Source organism: Gigantopelta aegis, chromosome 14, assembly GCF_016097555.1.
Source record: "Gigantopelta aegis isolate Gae_Host chromosome 14, Gae_host_genome, whole genome shotgun sequence".
Classification (NCBI taxonomy): Eukaryota; Metazoa; Mollusca; class Gastropoda; order Neomphalida; family Peltospiridae; genus Gigantopelta; species Gigantopelta aegis.
This window is the reverse complement of record NC_054712.1, coordinates 17,806,636-17,830,277: the sequence shown is the minus strand read 5'-3', so window position 1 is coordinate 17,830,277 and position 23,642 is coordinate 17,806,636. Positions and strand designations below refer to the sequence as shown.

The 23,642-nt window shown below is 34.2% G+C and overlaps 1 protein-coding gene across 2 annotated transcripts; it reads left to right on the top strand.

Annotated features, from left to right (window-relative positions):
- The first annotated feature begins 1,651 nt into the window (after window positions 1-1,651).
- LOC121388678 (TBC1 domain family member 20-like) lies at window positions 1,652-23,020 on the top strand. Of its 2 annotated transcripts, XM_041520127.1 has the most exons (10): window positions 1,805-1,930; window positions 5,032-5,178; window positions 7,085-7,264; window positions 8,300-8,380; window positions 10,402-10,496; window positions 10,962-11,053; window positions 13,136-13,237; window positions 13,816-13,957; window positions 18,319-18,503; window positions 19,549-23,020. In XM_041520127.1, the coding sequence occupies exons 2-10, from the start codon at window positions 5,148-5,150 to the stop codon at window positions 19,781-19,783; spliced, it is 1,143 nt and encodes a 380-aa protein (XP_041376061.1). In that variant the 5' UTR covers window positions 1,805-1,930; window positions 5,032-5,147; the 3' UTR covers window positions 19,784-23,020. The 2 variants fall into 2 exon arrangements, with proteins under 2 accessions (XP_041376060.1, XP_041376061.1); XM_041520126.1 differs by lacking the exon at window positions 5,032-5,178 and having other exon boundaries at window positions 1,652-1,930.
- Window positions 23,021-23,642: the final 622 nt, after the last annotated feature.

The following is a 23,642-nucleotide window of genomic DNA, read 5'->3' as shown; positions in this document are numbered from 1 at the left end:
TTTTTTATTATTGAAATACTATACGGTACCTTACATTTGTATTTCTCTAATACAACATGATTGGAAATCTCTTTCAAAAGCATAAACTATATTTTTTGACGGGGGTGTATGTGTATTCGTTGTGTGTTTGTACTGGGGGGTACTCAACCAGTTGATATGAGCCAGCATCTAAAGGTTTAAGTAGGTCTTTCTAGAGCACACCCTCTAACTTCACAAAAAAGATTTGCTCCATACTTTGATGTGGGTGGGTACGTGAGGTCTGTGTAACAACTGACAGTGGTCATTCCATGCCCTTGGTTTGTTTGTTTTGTCTAACGACACCACTAGAGCACATTGATTAATTAATCATATGCTATTGGATGTCAAACATTTTGTAATTATGACTCGTAGTCAACAGAGGAAACCCGCTACATTTGTCCTAATGTGTACAGAGTGGTATATATCTGATCAATCAAAGTACTTTCAACAAATAGGAAAAGTTACGTGTATGAGTACAGTCCATTACATGATTAAACACTGATTGGCCCGTTTCTCATTCCAGCCAATGCACCACAAATGGTATACAGGGCTTCTAGATTATGGTAGCCCCACTCCCGTGGCTAGTGATATTCAATGTTGGGCTAATAAATAACTACTATTACCATGCCCAACGGCTAGTGGAAAAAAAAGTCAAATGGTGCAGTTGAGTCTGTTTTGTAAATATGAATATCCTGCCCCTACAAATCAATGTGCTTTAAATGGTGTCGTTAAACAAAAGAAACTTTTTATACACTTAGAAGTAAAACAAAAAACCCAAACTTCTTTTAAGAAAATGTTCACTATCTACAATAAGGAGGGGGTTCGATCTTACAATAACACAACCTTAGGCGAGTATTGTACCCACTGACTGAACTGAACCCAACCTAACTGCTCAATCAACCAGTGCTCCACAACTGGTATATCCAAGGCCATGGCATGTGCTGCCCTGTCTGAAATAGTGCATACAAAAGATCTCTTGCAGGTAATGAAAACAATGTAACTGGTTTAATCTAAGACTCAGAATTATTACATGTTTAAGTTAACATATGATGAATAAATCCATTCCTTAGCAGTTACTGTAGTCCGATATATCTGCCTTGTAGGTTGTAGGTTGCATTGTACCAAATAAGAATGTTTCATGTCAAAGTCTGAGGTGCACCGTCAAATATTTATGGAGTAAAAAACAGCTGCGGCTCTGATTGGTAGTATATGTCACACTGATTAGTTGAGCAAACATATACACTTTTATTTGTTATACAGTTGGTATGCTGTACACACCAGAGAATAAAACCAGTGCAGGGAAACCGCAAACATGCAACTGCGATTTTCAGCTAAAACATCAATTTAATTAAATGTGAGGTGCAACACCTTTTCTTTTGATGTGCTGCCTGTTTTTATCATTTTTATTAGAAAACGTTAACATTATGGGCAATAGGAATTTATTAGGTCCATTGCCATTGGAACCTGAATTTGATGACGGGAAATAACGAATTAATCCGATAATTTCCGAATTGCTGACATCCGGTTTGCGTTGAAAAACTGAAACCAATACAAATGTTACGCATTTATCAAATACGATATACGCGTGAATGTGTGCTGGTAGTACCAGTTTGTCGCGTAGTCTGCTATTTTTACTGTTAAGTAGATGGCCATAAGGCTAAAACCGCAAATTATTTGTATTTCGATTCCGTATCTTTTAATAATGTTAGTTTAGTAAGACACAAAACACCTTTGAAAACGTTCGAAAGTCGTCTGTGAGATTTGATGAGCGAAAAGCGCAGCCCGACAAAACCGAAAGGTAGAGGGGTTCGTCCCGGCAAGCTGCAAGTGGGACTTGGAAAACACCGTAAAGAACTAGGATTCACAAGACCAACAGACAGTGATGCTGCCACCACATCATTTGACTATAAAGGTTTTAGTGAATTCACTGATATATTCTCAAATGCCTGTTTAGTATATTATTATATATACTAATTATATACACACAGCCCCCCCCCCCCCCCCATTTGTGGTAAAGTCCATGATGGCTTAACTTCATCTTTAAGGTCGAGGACAGTCACTTTTCGCACACTTCTTTTAAGCCTTGTAGTTGTACACATTAAAATAGCATATATCACCGTAATTTCACTACTCACAGAATCCCGATTGAAGTACTTGTATCGGTAAAATATCCGACTGTTACCCCCTATTGTTAGTTGTAGAGTTAGGGTTAGTTTTAGGGTTAGGGTTAATTTAGAGTTAGGGTTAGTTTTAGGGTCAGGGTTAGTTTTAAGGTATTTCTTTTATGTTTCATGATTTTGGACAAGATATTTAGAAGTTTACATTAAAAACGATGAAAGAAAAAAAAACCCCAAACCTTTTGTCAAGTATATCATATCAAAAAATTTACATATTGTCAGGGTTACTGCCAGAAAGAAATTTTTGGGTATGGCGCTATGGAATTGAATATTTACAATGTGTGTTGTGAATGCAACTGCAGTCGACAGGGGGGTATAGGGCCAGAAAGAAAAGTGTTAGGTTTAGGGTTAGGGTTAAGAAAGTCATACTATAATGATAAAGAGTCATTAATTTTGTCAAAATCTGCACAAAAATCTGGTTATGGTGCCATACCCATTTTACTGTCTGGCAGAAACCCTGATCATTTGTATCTGTTATATAATTTTTTTTATTGTGTTAAAAGCCAAAACAAGGGTGCGAAGAGTGACTATTGTCAGCCTTAGGCAAAAGCATGCTAAAAAGTATCCACATGTCATAATGACCAGTGAGTGGGAGGAACTGACTCGGACAAACATATCCAGGGCAAAACAAAGTAAATTCCAAATATATATTATATTTAATATATATATATGTTGACTATGTTGTAATAAATTAATTTAACAGTGGTGTACTGCATCATTCAGTGGCCTAAAAAAATATCCCAAATATGATTTACTATTTATGCTAATTTTCCCAATCCTCTCAGACATGGGACCCTTGCAAAACATCCTGGATAAATCCCCAAGCAAAAACGGAACCAAATTGGACAAAATGGAACCTGGCTAGTATTGGCTGAAAGGCATCGAAATCTATATATGGCTATATATAGATAAAATGGATTCAAAAATTAATAAAAATGTATGGCTAAAACTACTAGAATCATACAGCTATAAGTTGTGAACTAGCTACATGTATGATATCTTCAATAAGAATACCCCAGCATCTTTTGTTATTTTCATTTTGTTTCATTTGTAGTAGTGAGTGGGGTTGATTTATTTATTATTTACTTTTAAAATTTTCCTTATTGTTGTATTCACAGTAGATATAACTTAACAGCAGTGTTTGTTGTAGCCCTAGGGCTGTTTTTGCCAATACATTGAGGTGCCGTTATAGCCATATCGGTTCCATTTTCGCCAACAAAAATTGTTCCATTTTAGACTAGCTGATCCCATTACATCCATTGCATAGCTGGGGAGTGCGAATGGTCAGTGAAGGTCCATCATTATGTGCCATTATTGGAAATCTGCATGTTCATTATTAATATTATTAGTTTCTTGGATAAATTGCCTGCTTTGCTATAAAATGCTTATAAGTTATGTAACCCAGTTAGCTTTGCTTGAAAATGCCTCATTAATTTGCTTGGCACATGTTTGTTGTCGTTCTCATTTTTTGTTTGAAGGTGTTCTTTATCATTTGTGAATTCCACTGCTGAACATTACACACAAACAATTTTGAAATCTGACATCAGCTATTTGCTTTGTGTAGTTGAGTTATTGTACATCCCACGCGGTGAGCTACTTCCTACAGACTTAAGGCAGGGAAGTCAAAATGCAGCTTTAATTTCGTATTAATGATTCAACTTTAAAAAATTTCTTCAATCATTTAACATTCATGTACGGTACACATGTGCATGTATATACATATGTATGTACTAAATTAAACACTAAAACATTACTCCCATAAATTCCAGCCAGTGCTCCACAACTGGTGTAACAAAGGCTGTGGTATATGCTATCCTGTGTGTGGGATGCTGCATATAAAAGATTCCTTGCTGCTAATCGGAAAAAATAGCTAGAACACGAAGTGGTGGCAGTGGGTTTCCTCTCTCATTATGTGAGTGGTCCTTAACCATATGTCTGATGCCATATAACCGTAAATAAAATGTGTTGTTAAATAAAACATTCCTTCCTTCCCATAAAATCTCCATGGCTGATATATTAATGACGCAGGGATACTATAGCTGTGGGCCAGCAGAAAATTTTGCCAAATTATCTATCAAACTTAAACAAAACTGCAGAAACCCAGTTATTTTCTAACAAAATATCAAACACTTGCTATGGCAAATGAATACGGCAGTAGTTGTTAATAACAAATAGTGTGCTATATACAGCACTGGTCCAACTAGTAAATATTTATTTTATATTGCTTTTCAGTTACACATACACATGTTTACTTTACTGTTTGTGCACGGCTGCAGGGCTACTAGAATTTGTATAAAATTCGCTAGCCATGGGATCAGTGATTAAAAGAAATTACTACTGCCAACCATGATTAAAAATTAACTAGCCCTACTTTACTTTTAAGTTAATACAATTTTAGTAATTTAGTTTTTACTAAATAATAGTAATAACCAGATATGTCACCTAAAGAGGGAGATACAGCTTTAAAACACTAATACTTAGGATGGGGGCATGGTATTCATATTTACTAAATAGACTTAACTGCAACATTTGGACAAAAATTTCACTAGCCGTTGGACATGGCAGTAGTAGTTACTTACTAGTCCAACATTGAATATCACTAGCTCAGGGAGTGGGGCTGCCATAATCTAGAAGCCCTGGACTATTTATTACTTCAGGATATCCTTAACTTGTCCCTTTTAAAAAAAATTCCCATTGGTACATGTATGTCTTTTTGATAAGCTGGTCTATGTGTCCTTTTACCGTAAGTCCCCCAACAAAATATTTCCTTCATTATTATTGGTGATGTGCTTTGCTTCGTTGTCTTTGTACTGATGTTGCTTTGTGTCCTTATCAGATTTTTTCAGCTTGATAGAACATACATACATACATGTATGTACCATAAAGAGTGCCCAAACATGAAATGACTACCCAGATATTGCAAGCATATTGTTCAGTACAAAATCATTGATAATGGATGATCCTTTTATAAGAAGCTATCCTGGTAGGTTGGCAGCACTTGCATCTTGTCGTTTGATCAGATTTATTCATCTCACTTTTTCTGAGTTCTTTCTTTAATCCACGATATTCTCAGTCGATCACCAACTGTCTCACGGACATAAAAATAAAGCATGTTGATTTGGTGTTACTGATCTACTTGTCGTCATCTGTGTTTATAGTCTACTAATAATTACTAGAGCTAGCTCTAGGATCAGATGAGGAGAATATGTCATAAAATCATGTATTAATCTTTCATATTTCAAGAAACCAACTGAATATCAATCATTATATGAAATCGTTTCACCAAATTCAAATAAAAGTTGCCTATTTTTGTTAAAATTTGCAATTAGGCGAGTACCAGATTTAGCCAAATTATTTTTAAAATGCAAAACCTAAAGCTATTTCCCAACATAATATCAATTATCACACAATTTTTTTCCGCCAAATTAACATAAAATTTGCATTTGGCGAAGTGGCAGAGCTAGTCGTGGCCCTGATTATGTTCTGTCTCAACTGGTGCTTGGGGAATGCTTGCATACAAAGACATTTTGCTTCTCTTTAGGGAAAGGTCTGGCTTACATGTACATGCATGTGGTACGTGTTGGCAGTTTTCTTCTGTAATACCCCTGGCATTGTGTTGTGCCTTGCATGTTTACTGTTTTGCAGCTAACCGCAGATGATTTAATACTTGGTTCAGCAGATCGTGAAATTCGCACCAGCATTCAGCAGTGTTGATCGTAACAGTGTGAAGTAAAACCAACTAATATCAGAATTTAGTTTTGCCAATGCTACTTGTTGTGAAAAGAACTACATATTATATACTAACTACTATTATAGATGTTTAAAATAAAACTTTTTATCCAGCAATCACTGTATACATTGGCAAGATACGATGACTAGATAAATCTCTATATTTAGAGGCAGAGCCTCGCTGCATTTTTCATTCTAACCTTTGCAGAATAAAGCCGATATCTTAAGACAGTAACCAGTTATTCCCTATATATACAAGTGCCAAGACATATAGTACATAAGCTGAAGCAGTCATTTGTCTGAATGGTCATATTGCTATTAATTAAAATAATGAAAAATGTCCTTGCTTAAGTTTCACTTTAACATGTATACATGTATGTATTCCTGTCGGCATACATGCATGTGTAATTCTTAGCCATATTAACTAACATTTTACTGAGGTGGATTTTTTTATGTTTGTTCTCACACGAAAGCAACTAACTGAAGTGATTTATTATTAACACTTTCACTAACATTTAAAAATTTAATTGTTTGTGTTAATGGACACCAATGTGTATATACAGCTTCAAAGGGTTAAAGTGTTTAATATGAACAAAGGAAAAAGGTACATGTATTTTACTTTATCTTGGTGGGATAATTAATACATATAGTTATTGTGCAAGTGCCCTGTTTTTAGCTGCTTTGTATTATTTTAAAATGCTTGTAATGAGGAAACTTTAATGATAACTGTTTGTTGTCAAAGATAACTGTTTGTTGTCCAGTACCTGTGGATACATGTAGATGACAGCAGATTTAAACGAAATCATTTCCTCGTATTCAATACTGTAAAGTTGTTTTTTTTCCATCTTTTTTTTAAATTTCTTTTTTATTACTAATACTTGTCCTCTCCAATTTTTGATAACTTTATATTTTTAATGTTAATTATATTGATTCTTTTAAAATGTATAATTTAAGTAGGCTTATATGTACATGTGTGTATGGTTAACAGATTTCAAAAATTCAATAATTGCAAAATTTAATGTTTTTTTTAACTGAATGACACATGTATGGGTGTCCACATGTACACACACATACTTGATGCTTAAATTTAGAGGAATCAGTCTGATTATGGGAAATAATATTTGTTTTATGTATGACCTCAGTTTTTATTTCTTTTACAGCTCTGAGCAAAAAGCAGAAGTTTGCAAAAATCGAATCCTGTGTAAACAGTAATCCTGCTGATGTAGCCAGCCTTCGCCAACTGTCCATTAGCCGTGGTGGGTTGCTTAGTAACGAGCTGCGACTGAAGGCCTGGCCGAAACTACTCGCTGTCAATGTATCTGACATCTCTCCAAAGCCCTGTAAGAACCAATCACCAACCACTTGTTAGCTTCATTGTTGTACTATGTATGATTTGTAAGCCGAAACACTTATTAGTATAAGTTAATTGTTATACAATGTACCAGTTATGAGAACAAACACTTGTTAGACCTAATTATTATACAGTGTACCAATTTAAGAACTAACACTTGTTAACTACATATTTATTCAATGTACCAATTTAAGAACTAACACTTGTTAGACCTCATTATTATACAATGTACCAATTTAAGAACTGACACTTGTTAACTACATATTTATTCAATGTACCAATTTAAGAACTAACACTTGTTAGACCTCATATTTATTCAATTAATGTACCAATTTAAGAACTAACACTTGTTAACTTCATATTTATTCAATGTACCAATTTATGAACTTATACTTGTTAACTTCATATTAATTCAGTGTTCCAATTTAAGAACTAACACTTGTTAACTTCATATTTATTCAAGAAAAATGTTTAGAAGTCTTTAAATTATTGTATTATCAACATCAATACTCTGACCTTCGTTCTGCTGGCGTAGCTACATTATAACACAATACTTTTACAACTGCATGCACTTGATCTTTTCCAGTTACAAGGTTTAACCTGTCATGATGCATATAAAAAAAAACCCAATTTCTTGCTATATAGACAGCAACATAAACAAACTGATTTAGTATTTTTATTGCATTCTATTGTCTTTGACCGCTGTGTAAAAGTTTTTGAAAATGGTAGGTGAAAGTCTTTGAATTTGTTTGGTCTTTAAGGCTATGAACCCTGATGCCGGTTTTAGTGTTGCAAATGCATTTGATTAGCCAATCAAATTTTGTGTTGTATGCAGATTCAGTTAGAATGTGTTATGTGCTGCAGTGCTATACAGAATGCAGTGTTAACAAAAACATGAAACTGCCAGTGTTTGACAGACAGATGCATGAAATCAGGTCATTGTTTTAATTTTGAGTATTATAACCCAGTGTTTGAAAGCTAAACATATGAAATTTTCCCATTGTTTTCCTTTTGAATATTTCAGCGTCTGAGGATCTCCAGGCTCACCGTGATTACAGTCAGGTTGTGATGGATGTCAACCGGTCTCTGAAGCGATTTCCGCCAGGTATGTACACCATGTCTCTCTAGCAGCAGGCCATAGGATTTAAAATTTCATGGGAAACACTTTTTTGGTTCCATGCCTTGTGATCGTGGGAACCCATTGGAAAGTGTTTTTAGGTTCTGTTGAATAGTCGTACTGTATATAATAATTATGGAAAATGAAATTTCGGTCACATGATTTTACCGACACTACCGGAAACAGTATTTTTTTTGGAAATCTGAAGGCCTGTAGCAGAGATTTACAACAAAACACACAGATGTCACCTCATACTGCTTTTTGTCTTGTTAATTTTGCCTTTCTTTCAGACTTTGTGGACATGAGTGGTTTTTTTTTTTTTTTCCCACATCTGAACCATTGGTGCATGATTGGCACATCAAAGGCATGTTCTGTCCTGTATGAAAAGTTACATATAAAAGATCCCTTAATTAGATGATGTTGATATTTTATATATTAAAAACCACGAGTAGTGAATTCTGTTTATCCTATAACACTTCTAAAATAACATTTTCATTCGATTTTGAGTAAATTCCATTACTAAAGTCGCCTCCATTGGTAATATGACGTCTTCGCGATTAGCACAAATTACTTTGTCGTCACACACTTTTACTAAATCTGATGAAAACGTTATGCTCATGTATATAGGTCTTGATGGCTTGAAAACAAATGACCATTCACAGCAATATGTTATTACTAAGAGACCTTGAAATTTTGCATATACCTTTAAATTTACATACCATTATTTTATTAACTGGGCTAATACACTATGGATATCATGGGTTTATTATAGGATAAATATGGCTACTAACCAATCTGATTAAAATTAGCTCTACTGGGTCTACCAGTAGATCTAACAGCATTGCATGGACGCCCATGTCCAGGTGACATTTCATCTATAAATAATTAAATATCAATTACACTATGCCTTTTATAGCGTTATTCGGGAGCATGCAAATTCTAAAAATATCGGGCGAGACTATTTATGCAATAGGCAAACTTGTTGGTCTATTTCAACATTAAAAAAATAGGGGGAAAAGTGCAGTAATAAACTCTGGATTGTATACTAGTATAAACAGATTTTATGGCTATACCATCACGGGTTTTTTTCATCTTGAAACGAATTATATATAAAAATTTATATTCCAATAAGTTTCCGGCATACTTCGTAAATCACCCGAATCATTTTATGTACCCTCAGCATAATCCCGAATGTTTTCAAATTCTTTTCAAATCACTGGCATGATTTTGCAAGTAAGGTTTTGATTGGTCAAATGAACGGTCAACTGGACATGAGCTTCAACGGGCTGCTGTTAGATCCACAGGTAATAGTGGAGCTAATTTTAATTAGATTGGCTACTAACTGACTGAAAAGATGAGTTACACAACATATGTAAAACATCTAATATGTGGCATCATGCTTTTACATATTTATTGAAATGACTACATCTTTACCTAACATTCAAGATAGAACAACAACATAGGGAGCTCTCCCTTCCACCACATTGAAGTAAATCCTTGTCTGGGCCATATCTTCCATATAAATTTATATAGGATCATTAAACCTTGCATGCAAGTACAACTTGGGATGGCGCTGTGTTGTGTACCATAACTCTAGTCACCACAACTTACTTTTGACAGGTATATAATGTACCTCTCTGGTACTCTTGTTTGTAACATAACTGACTGAAACTTATAATGAATCCATATGAATTCCTTCCACTTATACAGAATGCACAAAAAGTAAAAGAGAAATTAATTATTTAGCAAAATATTTCACCAAATTATCAATCAAACTTTAAAAACTGCAGAAACCCACAGCTATTTTCCAGTAAAATATCAAGCATTACATGAAATTGTTTTGCCAAATCAAAATAAAATTCACGATTGGTTATTAAAATTCACAATTGACAATTTCTGTTGTAGGCACAATGGCATCCACATTAGCTAACAGAAACTAGCACTTCAAGAAAATGCTGAAATGTTATAAAAATTGGTTCAAACAAACACCTTTTGTTTCTGCTGTACAGGGATGCAAGATGACCAACGGATGGCCCTTCAGGATCAGCTGGTTGACGTCATCATGAGAGTGCTCGTGAAGAATCCCGAACTGCACTACTACCAGGTGAGTTACTCTGTCTTCCACCGACCTTGAGGAAAATTGAGAGATCAAATCTTTCATTTGCCAAGGCCTTACATAAGTTTGGGTTTACCAGGGCCCCGTTTTACGAAGCGATTTTAATGCCAAGATCATCTTAAATACATAGCTATCTTATGCATTTATGGTATGCTAAGATCGCTTCGTCAAATGGGGCCCAGTCCTCCAAATTCAAATCATCTTGCGATGGCAATTTAGTACAGATAATGATAAAAATGATGTTGCGGATCAATTTTGTAGCAGGTTTTTGCTGCAGAAATGCTGATTTTTATTTAAGCCATTTTTTGTAAGAAGTGTTGTTTTTCTAGGTTTTTCATAATTTGGCTTTCTCAATTTAGAGTAACCTGTGGATTTAGGGATGTCATAATGTTTTTTTATTGTTTAGGATATTAATAATAATATAACATGATGTGTGTTAATGGTTTGTTGTAGGGCTACCACGATATCTGTGTTACATTCCTGTTGGTTGTTGGGGAAGATGTTGCTTTCGCTCTGGTTGAGAAACTATCCATTAACCACTTACGGTATGCATATACAATGTCACATATACGCTTCACTGCTAAAAACAAACAATATTTGTCTTAGTCCTTGGTCCATCCAGAGTGGACAATAGGTTTCGTCTGACTTTTCACAATGCCTCAAACTGAGCTGAAATTTTGCAAATAGTTTATCATGTACTGTTACAGATCAAGTTTGAACTTTCATGGCAATTTACTCATTTTTTGACAGAGTTATGGCCCTTGAACTTAAGAGATGGAAGAATTTGTTTTCTGGATCATTTTCACAGAGTTATGGCCCTTAAACTAGGAGATTTAAAAGTTTCTTTGGACCCTGTAGGTTCTAATAGACCAAATCAATTCCTATTGCCGATAATGTTAACGTTTACTAATAAAACTGATATAAGCAGCATTTCAACACACCCAGCAAGTACAGCAATAGAAAGTGTGGCACCTCACATTTTATCTACCTGCAAGAAAATGGGGGGTCACGTGTCATTTAAGAGATTTAATTAATGTTTTTAATAGCAACCGTCATTTTTGCTGAAAATTGCACTTCCATTTTTGGGGGTACCCCGCATTAGTTTCAACCTCTGGTATATACTGCATAACAACTATGACAAATAAAAGTGTATTTATTTATTGTCAATGGATAATAGTATTTGCACAAATAATCAATGTCACATATTACTACCAATCACACCCACAGCTGCTTTTACTCCGTAAATATTTGACGGTGCACGTCGAACTCTGACACGGAACTCTCTTCTTTGGTACTATGCAACCTGTAGGGGACATGTATTGCTTTAGCAGTAATCTCAGAATGCTTGTTAGTCCCCAACTGGTCCAACCGGAGGAAATCTACTACATGTTTTCATTAACAGAAAAGGGATTTTTTTATATTCACTTTTCCATAGACGGAACAACACATACCACAGCCATGGATATACCAGTCTTGAGGCAATCAGGGAATGGGTCCAGCAAGGGAGTTCAATCCTATGACTTGAACACCTTATCCATGTCAGGGCTTCTAGATTATGGTAGCCCCACTCCCATGGCTAGTGATATTCAATGTTGGGCTAGTAAATAACTACTATTGCCATGCCTGACGGCTAGTGACAAAAAGTTGCATTTAATTTTTATTTTGTAAATATGAATATCCTGCCCCCCAATCTTAGTGTTTTTAAGTTCTATATTCCTCTTTAGGTGACATATCTGATTATTACTATTAGTAAAATTGTATTAACTTAAAGTAGGGCTAGTGAATTTTTAATCATGGCTAGTAAAAAAATTTAATCACTGATCCCATGGCTAGTGGATTTTATAAAAAATATAGAAGCCCTGCATGTCTTCTACTGACTGCTAAATTTCACAAGTGTCTGGGAATAAAGTAAAACATTCTTCGTTACTGTGAAATCCTTTATTTATTTCTGTGGAGATCCAATTTGTGGATGGTGCAACAACTGAAATTAAGAATGAAACGAAAAAACACAGTAACAAAAAGGCTCTTGCCATCTATGTATTTACCATTAGAATTGTGAATATTTCAAAATGTGTCGAATAAAACCAAACATTTGTTTGACTAGCTTACTTTATGTTTCTAAAAGAAATAACTGCATGCCAATAATTTATAGACATCAGAAACACCTGTTTCAAATTCAACATTAAATTGATAGAGTGACAGAGAATATTTTTTTAGTATATGGGGTTCTCCAGGGCATTAAATTTATATTTTTCATTTCGACTTATTTTCGTACTTATAATAATCCAGTTAAGGTTCAAACACACTGTCCTGGGCACACACCTCAGCTATCTGGACTGTTATAGGTTATAGGTTAGTGAGAAAGAAGAGGATGTAGTGGCCTCACGCCTATCCATTGAGTCATTAAAACTTGCTCTGGGTGGGGGCTGGTACCGGGCTGTGAACCCTGTACTTACCAACCTTATGTCCAATGGCTTAACCATGACACAACCGAGGCCAGTAACTTGATAAAAGAATACCAGAGAATGTTTTTAGGTATGGTTCTCTGTTAACAAACTGAATATAAATTCATAAAGAAGAAAGTTCAGTTTCTCTGTTTCTGTATTTTTTATGTCTGGTGTTTTCAGAGACTTCATGGACTCCAACATGGACCGGACCAAGCACATGTTGAATTACCTGTACCCTATCTTGTACAAAGCAAACCCCGAGCTCTGTGAATATATGGAAAGGTTCGTACTCTTTTGCTTTGATTTCCTTTCGGATCTGTAAACTTTACAGGTAAATAATCAGTACAGCTGTTTCTGTTAACCTGCTACCCATAGCCGTCCCTGTATGAAAAAACAATAAACAGGACACTAATACTTCCATAATCTTAAGCAGGCAGTACCTTTTTGTTCAAAATGTTTTGTTTTTAGGTTTACAAATATATGTCCAAACACATTGTAGGTCCATTGTATCTGATTCTTGAGTTGACAGCTTTCCCCTATCTTGATAAAATTAATTTTATAAAATTCGGATATTGCCACTTCAGATCCAGTCAGATTAATTTTTACCAATACAGGGCTAGCTCTGTCACTCGCCAAATTCGATAATTGCACATTTTGAAAGCAGTTGACAAATTTTATATTAGTTTGACGAAATAATTTCATCTAATAAATGAATTTTTTTAGAAAATAACTGACAATGTTTGAAGTTTAATAGACTATTTGTCAAATTGTTTTGCTCGCCCAGAGCTAGCCATGCACTGTGTTGAATTAGAATGTTGTTTAAAGCACCTCTGATGTCGACTGTTTTCCCTGTATTTCAGTGCTGAATTAGGAACTATATTTAGTCTGAGCTGGCTTATCACCTGGTATGGTCACGTACTGAATGACTTCCGCCATATTGTGCGGCTTTATGATTTCTTCATTGCCTGCCATCCTCTTATGCCAATTTATTTAGCTGCAGCGGTAAGTACTTAATTACAGTCAGGTAGAAAAAGCGATAAGTACTTAATTACAGTCGGGTAGAAAAAGCGATAAGTACTTAATTATAGTTAGGTAGAAAAAGCGATAAGTACTTAATTACAGTTAGGTAGAAAAGCGATAAGTACTTAATTACAGTCGGGTAGAAAAGCGATAAGTACTTAATTACAGTTAGGTAGAAAAAACGATAAGTACTTAATTACAGTCAGGTAGAAAAGCGATAAGTACTTAATTACAGTTAGGTAGAAAAGCGATAAGTACTTAATTACAGTCAGGTAGAAAAGCGATAAGTACTTAATTACAGTCAGGTAGAAAAAGTGATAAGTACATAATTACAGTCAGGTAGAAAAGCGATAAGAACTTAATTACAGTCAGGTAGAAAAGCGATAAGTACTTAATTACAGTCAGGTAGAAAAAGCGGTAAGTACATAATTACAGTTAGGTAGAAAAAGCGATAAGTACTTAATTACAGTCAGATAGAAAAAGCGATAAGTAGTTAATTACAGTTAGGTAGAAAAGCCATAAGTACTTAATTACAGTCAGGTAGAAAAAGTGATAAGTACATAATTACAGTCAGGTAGAAAAGCGATAAGTACTTAATTACAGTCAGGTAGAAAAGCGATAAGTACTTAATTACAGTTAGGTAGAAAAAGCGATAAGTACTTAATTACAGTTAGGTAGAAAAGTGATAAGTACTTAATTACAGTTAGGTAGAAAAGCGATAAGTACTTAATTACAGTCAGGTAGAAAAGCGATAAGTACTTAATTACAGTCAGGTAGAAAAGCGATAAGTACTTAATTACAGTCAGATAGTAAAAGCGGTAAGTACATAATTACAGTCAGGTAGAAAAAGCGATAAGTACTTAATTACAGTTAGGTAGAAAAGCGATAAGTACTTAATTACAGTCGGGTAGAAAAGCGATAAGTACTTAATTACAGTCGGGTAGAAAAAGTGATAGGTACTTAATTACAGTTAGGTAGAAAAGCGATAAGTACTTAATTACAGTTAGGTAGAAAAGCGATAAGTACTTAATTACAGTCAGGTAGAAAAGCGATAAGTACTTAATTACAGTCAGGTAGAAAAAGCGATAAGTTCATAATTACAGTTAGGTAGAAAAGCGATACGTACATAATTACAGTTAGGTAGAGAATATTAGATTAATGATGTACGTTACCGGCTTTATCCTGTAATGGTAGTGAGAATTCCCCATTTGTCATGATCAGGATAAAGCCAATAAACTATGTCATTAGACTGTGATTGTTTTTATCCTGCAACTCAACAAGACGTACGACTGGTATATCAAAGGCTGTGGTATGTCATATCCTGCCTGTGGGGTGGTGCATGTAAAAGATCCCTTGCTACTAATAAAAAAATGTAGCGGGTTTCCTTTCTAAGAGTTGGGCAGGATGTAGCTCAGTGGTACAGCACTTGCTTGATGTGCGGTCAGTTTAGAGATCGATCCCCGTTGGTGGGCCCATTGGGCTATTTCTCGTTCCAGCCAGTGCACCACGACTGGTATATAAAAGGCTGGGGTATGTGCTATTCTGTCTGTGGGATGGTGCATATAATAGATCCCTTTCTGCTAATCGAAAAGAGTAGCCCATGAAGTGGTGACAACGAGTTTCCTATCTTAATATCTGTGTGGTCCTTAACTATATGTCAGATGCCATATAACTGTAAATAAAATGTGTAGAGTGCATCGTTAGAACAAGTTCTTTCCCTTGCTACTAATGGCAAAATGTAGTGGGTTTCCTCTCTAAGATTATATGTCAAAATTACCAAATGTTTGACATCCAGTAGCCGATGATTAATAAATCAATGTGCTCTAGTGGTGTCGTTAAACAAAACAATGTTTAACTTTTCAACAAGACATTGGCAGATCTAGAGGGGGTGTCACAGGGGTGCCATAACCCATCCCTTGCCCATTTGAAATTATCTTTTTAATTACTTTTTCTGGATTTTTTAAAGTTCATCATCCACAATGTACAACATTAAATTGCTCTAAAACATCTCTCTGAGAATGTTTATTTCAAACATTTCCAGAGAGCATGTGCCTTTTACAAACTCAAATTGCCATTTTTATTATTTTGTGACCACCCCCACCCTTTTACAAAATCCTAGATCCTCCCCAGCAAGAAGAGTGGGGAAAATAATCTTTGTTCCAGGTTTTAAATATGCTCATGTTAACAAGTAAGCCTTTTGCAGTAAAACGTACATACTTCACGATTCCATTCTTGAAAGATGTTCTATTTGAAACATCCCAAACTAGTTTTTAAACTCATAATTCTTAATAAATATGTAATTTTTTCTTTATTTTTACCACAAGACCAAACTTTTATTTCCATATACAGTATTGCAATTAATGATTTAAAGAATATGAAACTGAAATCTAGTCAAAGCTAAGCAATTTGAGTCATACAGGTCACGTGACAAGCAATTATTCTTTTGCTTTAAACAGTCACTATAATTGGTTAATGCAAACAGTGATTGCAGGATAAGCTTTGTCATATATAAAATAAGATATAAATGTAATATATAAGATTAGATATAAACGTAATATATAAGATAACATATAAACGTAATATATAAGATAAGATATAAACGTAATATATAAAATAAGATATAAATGTAATATATAAGATAAGATATAAACGTAATATATAAGATAAGATATAAACATATATAAAATAAGATATAAATGTAATATATAAGATAACATATAAACGTAATATATAAGATAAGATATAAACGTAATATATAAGATAAGATATAAACGTAATATATAAGATAAGATATAAATGTAATATATAAGATAAGATATAAACGTAATATATAAGATAAGATATAAACATATATAAAATAAGATATAAATGTAATATATAAGATAACATATAAACGTAATATATAAAATAAGATATAAATGTAATATATAAGATAAGATATAAACATATATAAAATAAGATATAAATGTAATATATAAGATAAGATATAAACGTAATATATAAAATAAGATATAAATGTAATATATAAGATAAGATATAAACGTAATATATAAGATAAGATATAAACATATATAAAATAAGATATAAATGTAATATATAAGATAAGATATAAACGTAATATATAAGATAAGATATAAATGTAATATATAAGATTAGATATAAACGTAATATATAAGATAAGATATAAACGTAATATATAAGATAAGATAAAATGTATATAAGATTAGATAATATATAAAATAAGATATAAATGTAATATATAAGATAACATATAAACGTAATATATAAAATAAGATATAAATGTAATATATAAGATAAGATATAAACGTAATATATAAGATAAGATATAAAAGTAATATATAAGATAAAATATAAACATATAAGATAAGATATAAATGTAATATATAAGATAACATATAAATGTAATATATAAGATAACATATAAACGTAATATATAAGATAACATATAAACGTAATATATAAGATAAGATATAAACGTAATATATAAGATAACATATAAATGTAATATATAAGATAAGATATAAACGTAATATATAAGATAAGATATAAAAGTAATATATAAGATAAAATATAAACATATAAGATAAGATATAAATGTAATATATAAGATAACATATAAAAGTAATATATAAGATAACATATAAACGTAATATATAAGATAACATATAAACGTAATATATAAGATAACATATAAACGTAATATATAACATAACATATAAACGTAATATATAACATAACATATAAACGTAATATATAACATAACATATAAACGTAATATATAACATAACATATACACATGTTTAAGATAAGATATAATGTAATATATGAGATATTTATCTTACAAGTTGTTTTAAAATGTATCCAATGAGCGAAAGCAAGTTTAAATACATTTTTAAACGAGTTGTAAAATAAATGGTATCTAATGGACACAAATGTATTCTATTTCTTACATAGCCTCAAAAGCCAGGTTTTAAGCAAATTTTCACATCTTTTTTGACTAAAAGTTATTTACAACCCTTGCACTAACGCATCACAGACAAATGATTGTTAACTATATGTCACAGTGTAATCGATTTCAATCGTGCTTTTTCTTTCATTGGATGTATGTCATTGGTGACCTGGTCATCATCTAGGAGCAGCCAGTCGTGTATCTTGAAATTGTTAAAACAAGTATGTGTTATCAAAAATAACGAATGATGTGCTCACCAACAGGTGTATAAGAAATAAATGTAATATTTGAGATAAGATATAGTTTTGTACCATGAGAAGGAAGTGCAAGAATGATTGTTATAATTTATTGTTTTTGTTTACTTCTGTTGCAGATAGTTTTGTATCGTGAGAAGGAAGTGCTAGCATGTGAGTGTGAAATGTGTTTTATACACAGTCTGCTGTCCAAGATTCCCGATCATCTCCCCTTTGAACAGTTAATAGCTAAAGCGGGAGACTTGTATCTTCAGTTCCCGCCAGCGGCTCTAGCAAATGAAGCCATTATAAAATTCAGAAAAAGGTATTCTTACGTTCTACAAATTGGTATTTTTACTCTGCTCAAATATCATAGTATTCCTTTTCAATTCCAACTATTTTATATAGTTTATTAGATTCATTTGTATCGTGTGCTTTAACATATTATTTAATTCAGTATTCAGGGGTGGGAATTCTCCTCAGATCAGCTGTTTTCCTCTCATGGAACATTGCATCTCTTTGCATTTTAATTGTCCTTTCCTCCAAAATGTGTCAGATGGCACAGTTTTTAATCTAGGATTTCAAAATTCCTACCCCTGAGTATTTGAACCTTTCTAGAAATTAGCAACTGGGGATGGGAGGGAGCTTTGTGATATATCTTTTTTTTAAATCTATTTTTAAAATTTATTTTATGCTTAATGGAAAAAAGAAGAAGATATTTACAACATTAAAACTAATTTATTCTTACAAAGGTTTTTCATTTATCACTTGCGTAGAAAGCTGGGTGGGTGGGTGGGGTGGGAAGTGGGCATGTGGACCCCCCCCCCCCCCCCTCCCACACCCACAAACATCTTGATCCAGTAGCATCAGTGATGGTTTATATATATTTATATATGTGCGTGTGTGCCCCCTCACACACTTTTTGGCATCTTCCTATGCCACTGTTCATGATTTAACATCTTGAATATTTGGGAAATGTATGTATTTGTAAATTTATATTTGTAAAGATTACTTGAGGTTCGAAACTAAACAAAGCGAATACCAGGTGCAATACTTCCATATTTTCTGTCTTTCAGCAACAAAGCAAATACCAGGTGCAATGCTTCATTATTTTCTGTCTTTCAGCAACAAAGCGAATACCAGGTGCAATACTTCTGTATTTTCTGTCTTTCGACAACAAAGCAAATACCAGGTGCAATGCTTCATTATTTTCTGTCTTTCAGCAACAAAGCGAATACCAGGTGCAATACTTCTGTATTTTCTGTCTTTCGACAACAAAGCAAATACCAGGTGCAATGCTTCATTATTTTCTGTCTTTCAGCAACAAAGCAAATACCAGGTGCAATACTTCTGTATTTTCTGTCTTTCAGCACGGCTTTAGAAAATTCTAGAAAGCTACAGCACGGTAGTCGCAGTCAGAGCTCAGATTCTCGTGTAAAGAAGTCTAAACAGAACGGTAAACTGTTGTCGCTGTTCATCCCGGACGGCAGCAGCAAGCTGATGAAGGTGACGGTGTGGACTCTCGGTGCGGTGCTCAGTGCGGCAGTTTTTGCCGTCTTCAATGCCGCCGCTGATTGGGATTGGTTGGAAGGAAGATGGTGGTGATGTGCTAGACAAGAGGCTCGAGATTGTTGGTTAAAACTGGGGTGCTTGTGTTTGGGAGGGGAACAAGGGGGGTGAGGTGGTGATGAGCTAGACGATAGCCTCGAGATTGTTGTTAAAGCTGGAGGTGCTTGTGTTGTGGGAGGGAAGAGGGGGGAGCAAAACCTATATGTAGCAGGTCAGCTTTACAGTGTTGCTGTGTGGGTGTTGTGACGACTGCACCCACCCTCTTCCCTTTCCTGCAGGCTACCCATGATGGTGAGAGGTGATCAGCTGAAATATTAACAGTCGGTTGAGATTGAAAAGGGGCCCAATTCACTAAACTGTTGTGATCTTGCAGTGCAATGTAAAATACATGCAAAGATGATGCCGTTTTGCCTAAGAGAACCTAAGCGAGCTTTGTGAATTGGACACCCTGGTTTGTGCTTGGTACGAAACTGGGAGAGATTCCTTTGAACAGACAGACACTTGATGGGTGAATAGTGGATGCAACTAGTACAATGATTTAGTAACAGTGGACTGGAGTACACTAAGTGAGGCAGCTTTGTTATGACAGGGTATAGACTGAAGTTTTTATTTTTTTATTACTGAGTTGTCTGATTGGGTGCAAGTGATTTTAAATTTAGGTGTGATTGACTAGAGCAGTTGTTAAAATGTGGCATTGGATTGTGAGTTGATTAGAGCTGGGCGGTATTGAAATTTGAGGTTCGATATCGATAGCAGTTTTTTGGGGGTTAGTTTACCTCGGTACAATATTCGGAATTCACACAGTACCAATTCTAATATTAATATCTATCGGTATTTTCTATATACTTTGCTTTAAATGTAATCCTGAGTTAAGGCTCATCCACATGTTTCATCTAAATAAAATGAAATTCCATACACAAGGCTCTCGTCTCATTTATACCAACCCATTTAGCGTTCATTAGAGATATTGTTGGTGCTTTACTAAATGGCGGGGAAACATTTTTCAATACCAATAATTCGGTATTTTAAAATTTGCTCAGTACGGTAAATCGGTATTGATATGATACTGATACTTTATAGTATACGCTATGCTGTCCAGCTCTAGAATTGATGGAAACATAAGTACTAGCTTGTTGATTTTAGATTTGATATATCAATGGTTTTGTCTAGTCCGGCTTGGAGCATTCAAAAGACTACAGGCCAATGTAATTATGGATTGTTTTCTTTGTGCTGTGTGGGAGTGTATTTAAAACAAAGCTGAAAGTGTGAATGGGTTAAAAACGAATGTGAGTATGTAAATTATTATATAGAAAGTGATTTGTTCTCTAAAACTGAAATATTTATTTATGTGAATTCGAAAGTAAGGGGGATTGGGATAGCAGTGAAAATTATTAGACTTGTGCAGGGAGGGAACAAAAAAAAACCTTATAGATTATTAAGTATGATTTAAATTCAGTCAAATTTGTACTAAGACGTGTTTATTAAGCTCAGTAATATTTAGTTCTGTAACAGTTGGTAAAGAACATATTTCCTGTACAGTAATGTTGAAAATTAACAAATACCCTGAGGTGACATTTATTTGCTGTCTTCTATTTCAAATTTTACAAACTTTAAGGTGGTCCGTTGGGAAAACCACCAGGTTTTGTAAATTTAAATTAATTTCATATAATATTTATTTATTAATCACTGGATTCCGAAGCAGGTGTTCACCCATGGCACTGTGCGTGTTCAATACATATGGAAGTAAGAAGCAAGTCTTTTCATGAACATGTTTTATTAATTGTTTTAATGTCATATTCGTTACTTGCCCGTCTTAGTTTGGGTTTGCACATGAGTTCCTAGAATGAGATAAAATTAATTATGACTTCATAAATAAAATCAAATGAACTATAAGTTACATACAACTAGTGTGATAGTTTTGAGTAATGATCGATGTTCAGTAAATATACATCTGTGTATTAAAAATTATGAAAATGTGCATACTTTACATATCACTAGTGTTTAGTTTATGAGTTCATACATCAGTTGATGTTTACAGCATAACAACATGACAAACAATAAGTCTCAGATAACTTTAATTCAGCCACTACATACTTAATTCATAGAGGATATGTCACGTTTTTTGTTTTGTCTCTCATCAAATGAAGTTGGCAATTTTTACACTGGTTGTTACATGTCACATGTCAGTGTTTCTGCCGGAAAGAAACTTTTAGGTATGGCGCTATGGAACTGAATGCAACAACATTCAACGGGGGAGGGGGTGTCAAGAAAAAAAAGGGTTAATTTTAGGGTTAGGGTTAAGGAAATCATACAATAATCATGATATGATTAATTCATTTTGTCAAAAAGTTAACGGGAAAAAAAAAAATCTACATCATATTTGGGGCCATACCCGTTTTATCCCCTGGCAGAAACCCTGCATGTGATGTATAATTGCAGAATTAATGAGATGAAATATACCATATATCATGTGTGACAAAGAAAATCAAAAAATCATTTTATTATGTAGCATTCATTATTTTACCGTTATTGTTAAAAAACAAAACATACCACAAATCCATTGTAAACTATAACTGACCATTGACATCGGTTTGATAAGTGATTTTGGTACATAAAAATTCATGTTTAGTGAGCAATTAATGTTAACTTTTTAAATGACCAAAATGATTCACTTTACAGCAGTCTTTAAATTCTTTGAAAGTCTTTGAATTGTATGCACTTGATATTTTCCAATTACACGGTTTAGCCTGTCATGATACATGTTTACATGTAAAAAATTTTTTATATATTCTTGCCTTGGACAGCAACGTAAACGTACTGATTTGGTATTTTTTACTGCTGTGTAAAAGTCTTTGTGAAAGTCTTTGAAAATGGTAGGTAAAAGTCTTGAAAGTCTTTAAATGTGTTTGGTCTTTAAGGCTATGAACCCTGCTTTAAAAAGTGATGTCACTGTAGTAAAAATATACAAATCCATTGACAATTACATGTAGTGTAAACCAGTTGTGTCTGTCTGATGTGAAATCGTTTCCCGAAAGCTGTTTACGAATATGAATATTCCTCCAAAACTGGACATTTTCCATGGTCCTTTTTTAAAAATCAGTACAGAAAATAACCTCTCTAAACTGGATACCTCTCAATACTGGACATTTTACTTGGCCCCGAGGGTGTCCGGTTTAGAGGGGTTTCACTGTATTTTGTCTCACTATGTGGGCTTTGAGTATAAACATGAGTTAGTTCCATCATATATGTTTAATAAAGATAATTTAAATATCCTCCAATGCTGATTTTGAATACGGGGGGGGGGGGGGGGAGGGGGGAATTAGCTTGAGGGTGGGATGGGTGATTTTGATATTCACCCCACCCCCCCCCACACACACACACACACACACATTGTAAAGTGTGTCCATTAGGACTGCCACTCCCACTGATGAACATCAATCTTACTTTGCATTCACTGAACATTGGGGGCGGGACAAAGCCCAGTGGTAAAGCGTCCACTTGATGCACGGTGGGTCTGGGATCGATCCTCGTCGGTGGACCCATTGGGCTATTTCTCGCTCCAGCCAGTGCACCACGACTAGTATATCAAAGGCTGTGGTATGTGTTATCCTATCTGTGGGATTGTGTATATAAAAGATCCCTTGCTGTTGATCAAAAAGAGTAGCCCATGAAGTGGTGACAGCAGGTTTCCACTCTCATTATATGTGTGGTCCTTAACCATATGTCCAACGCCATATAACCGTAATTAAAATGTGTTGAGTGCGTCGTTAAATAAAACATTTCCTCACTGAAAATTGTAAATAGTTGTGTTCACATGCACTCACGAATCACTGGGGGTGGGAGGGAGCCCAGTGGTAAAGCGCTCGCCTGATGTGCGGTCAGTCTAGGATCGATT

Bases quoted from the DNA above. Each gene is read 5' to 3' on its own strand.
- LOC121388678 (XM_041520126.1), top strand. From the start codon at position 1,783: ATGAGCGAAAAGCGCAGCCCGACAAAACCGAAAGGTAGAGGGGTTCGT. The intron at 1,931-7,084 runs GTTTTAGTGAAT...TTTCTTTTACAG, and splicing joins CACATCATTTGACTATAAAG to CTCTGAGCAAAAAGCAGAAG. The intron at 11,054-13,135 runs GTATGCATATAC...TGGTGTTTTCAG, and splicing joins CTATCCATTAACCACTTACG to AGACTTCATGGACTCCAACA.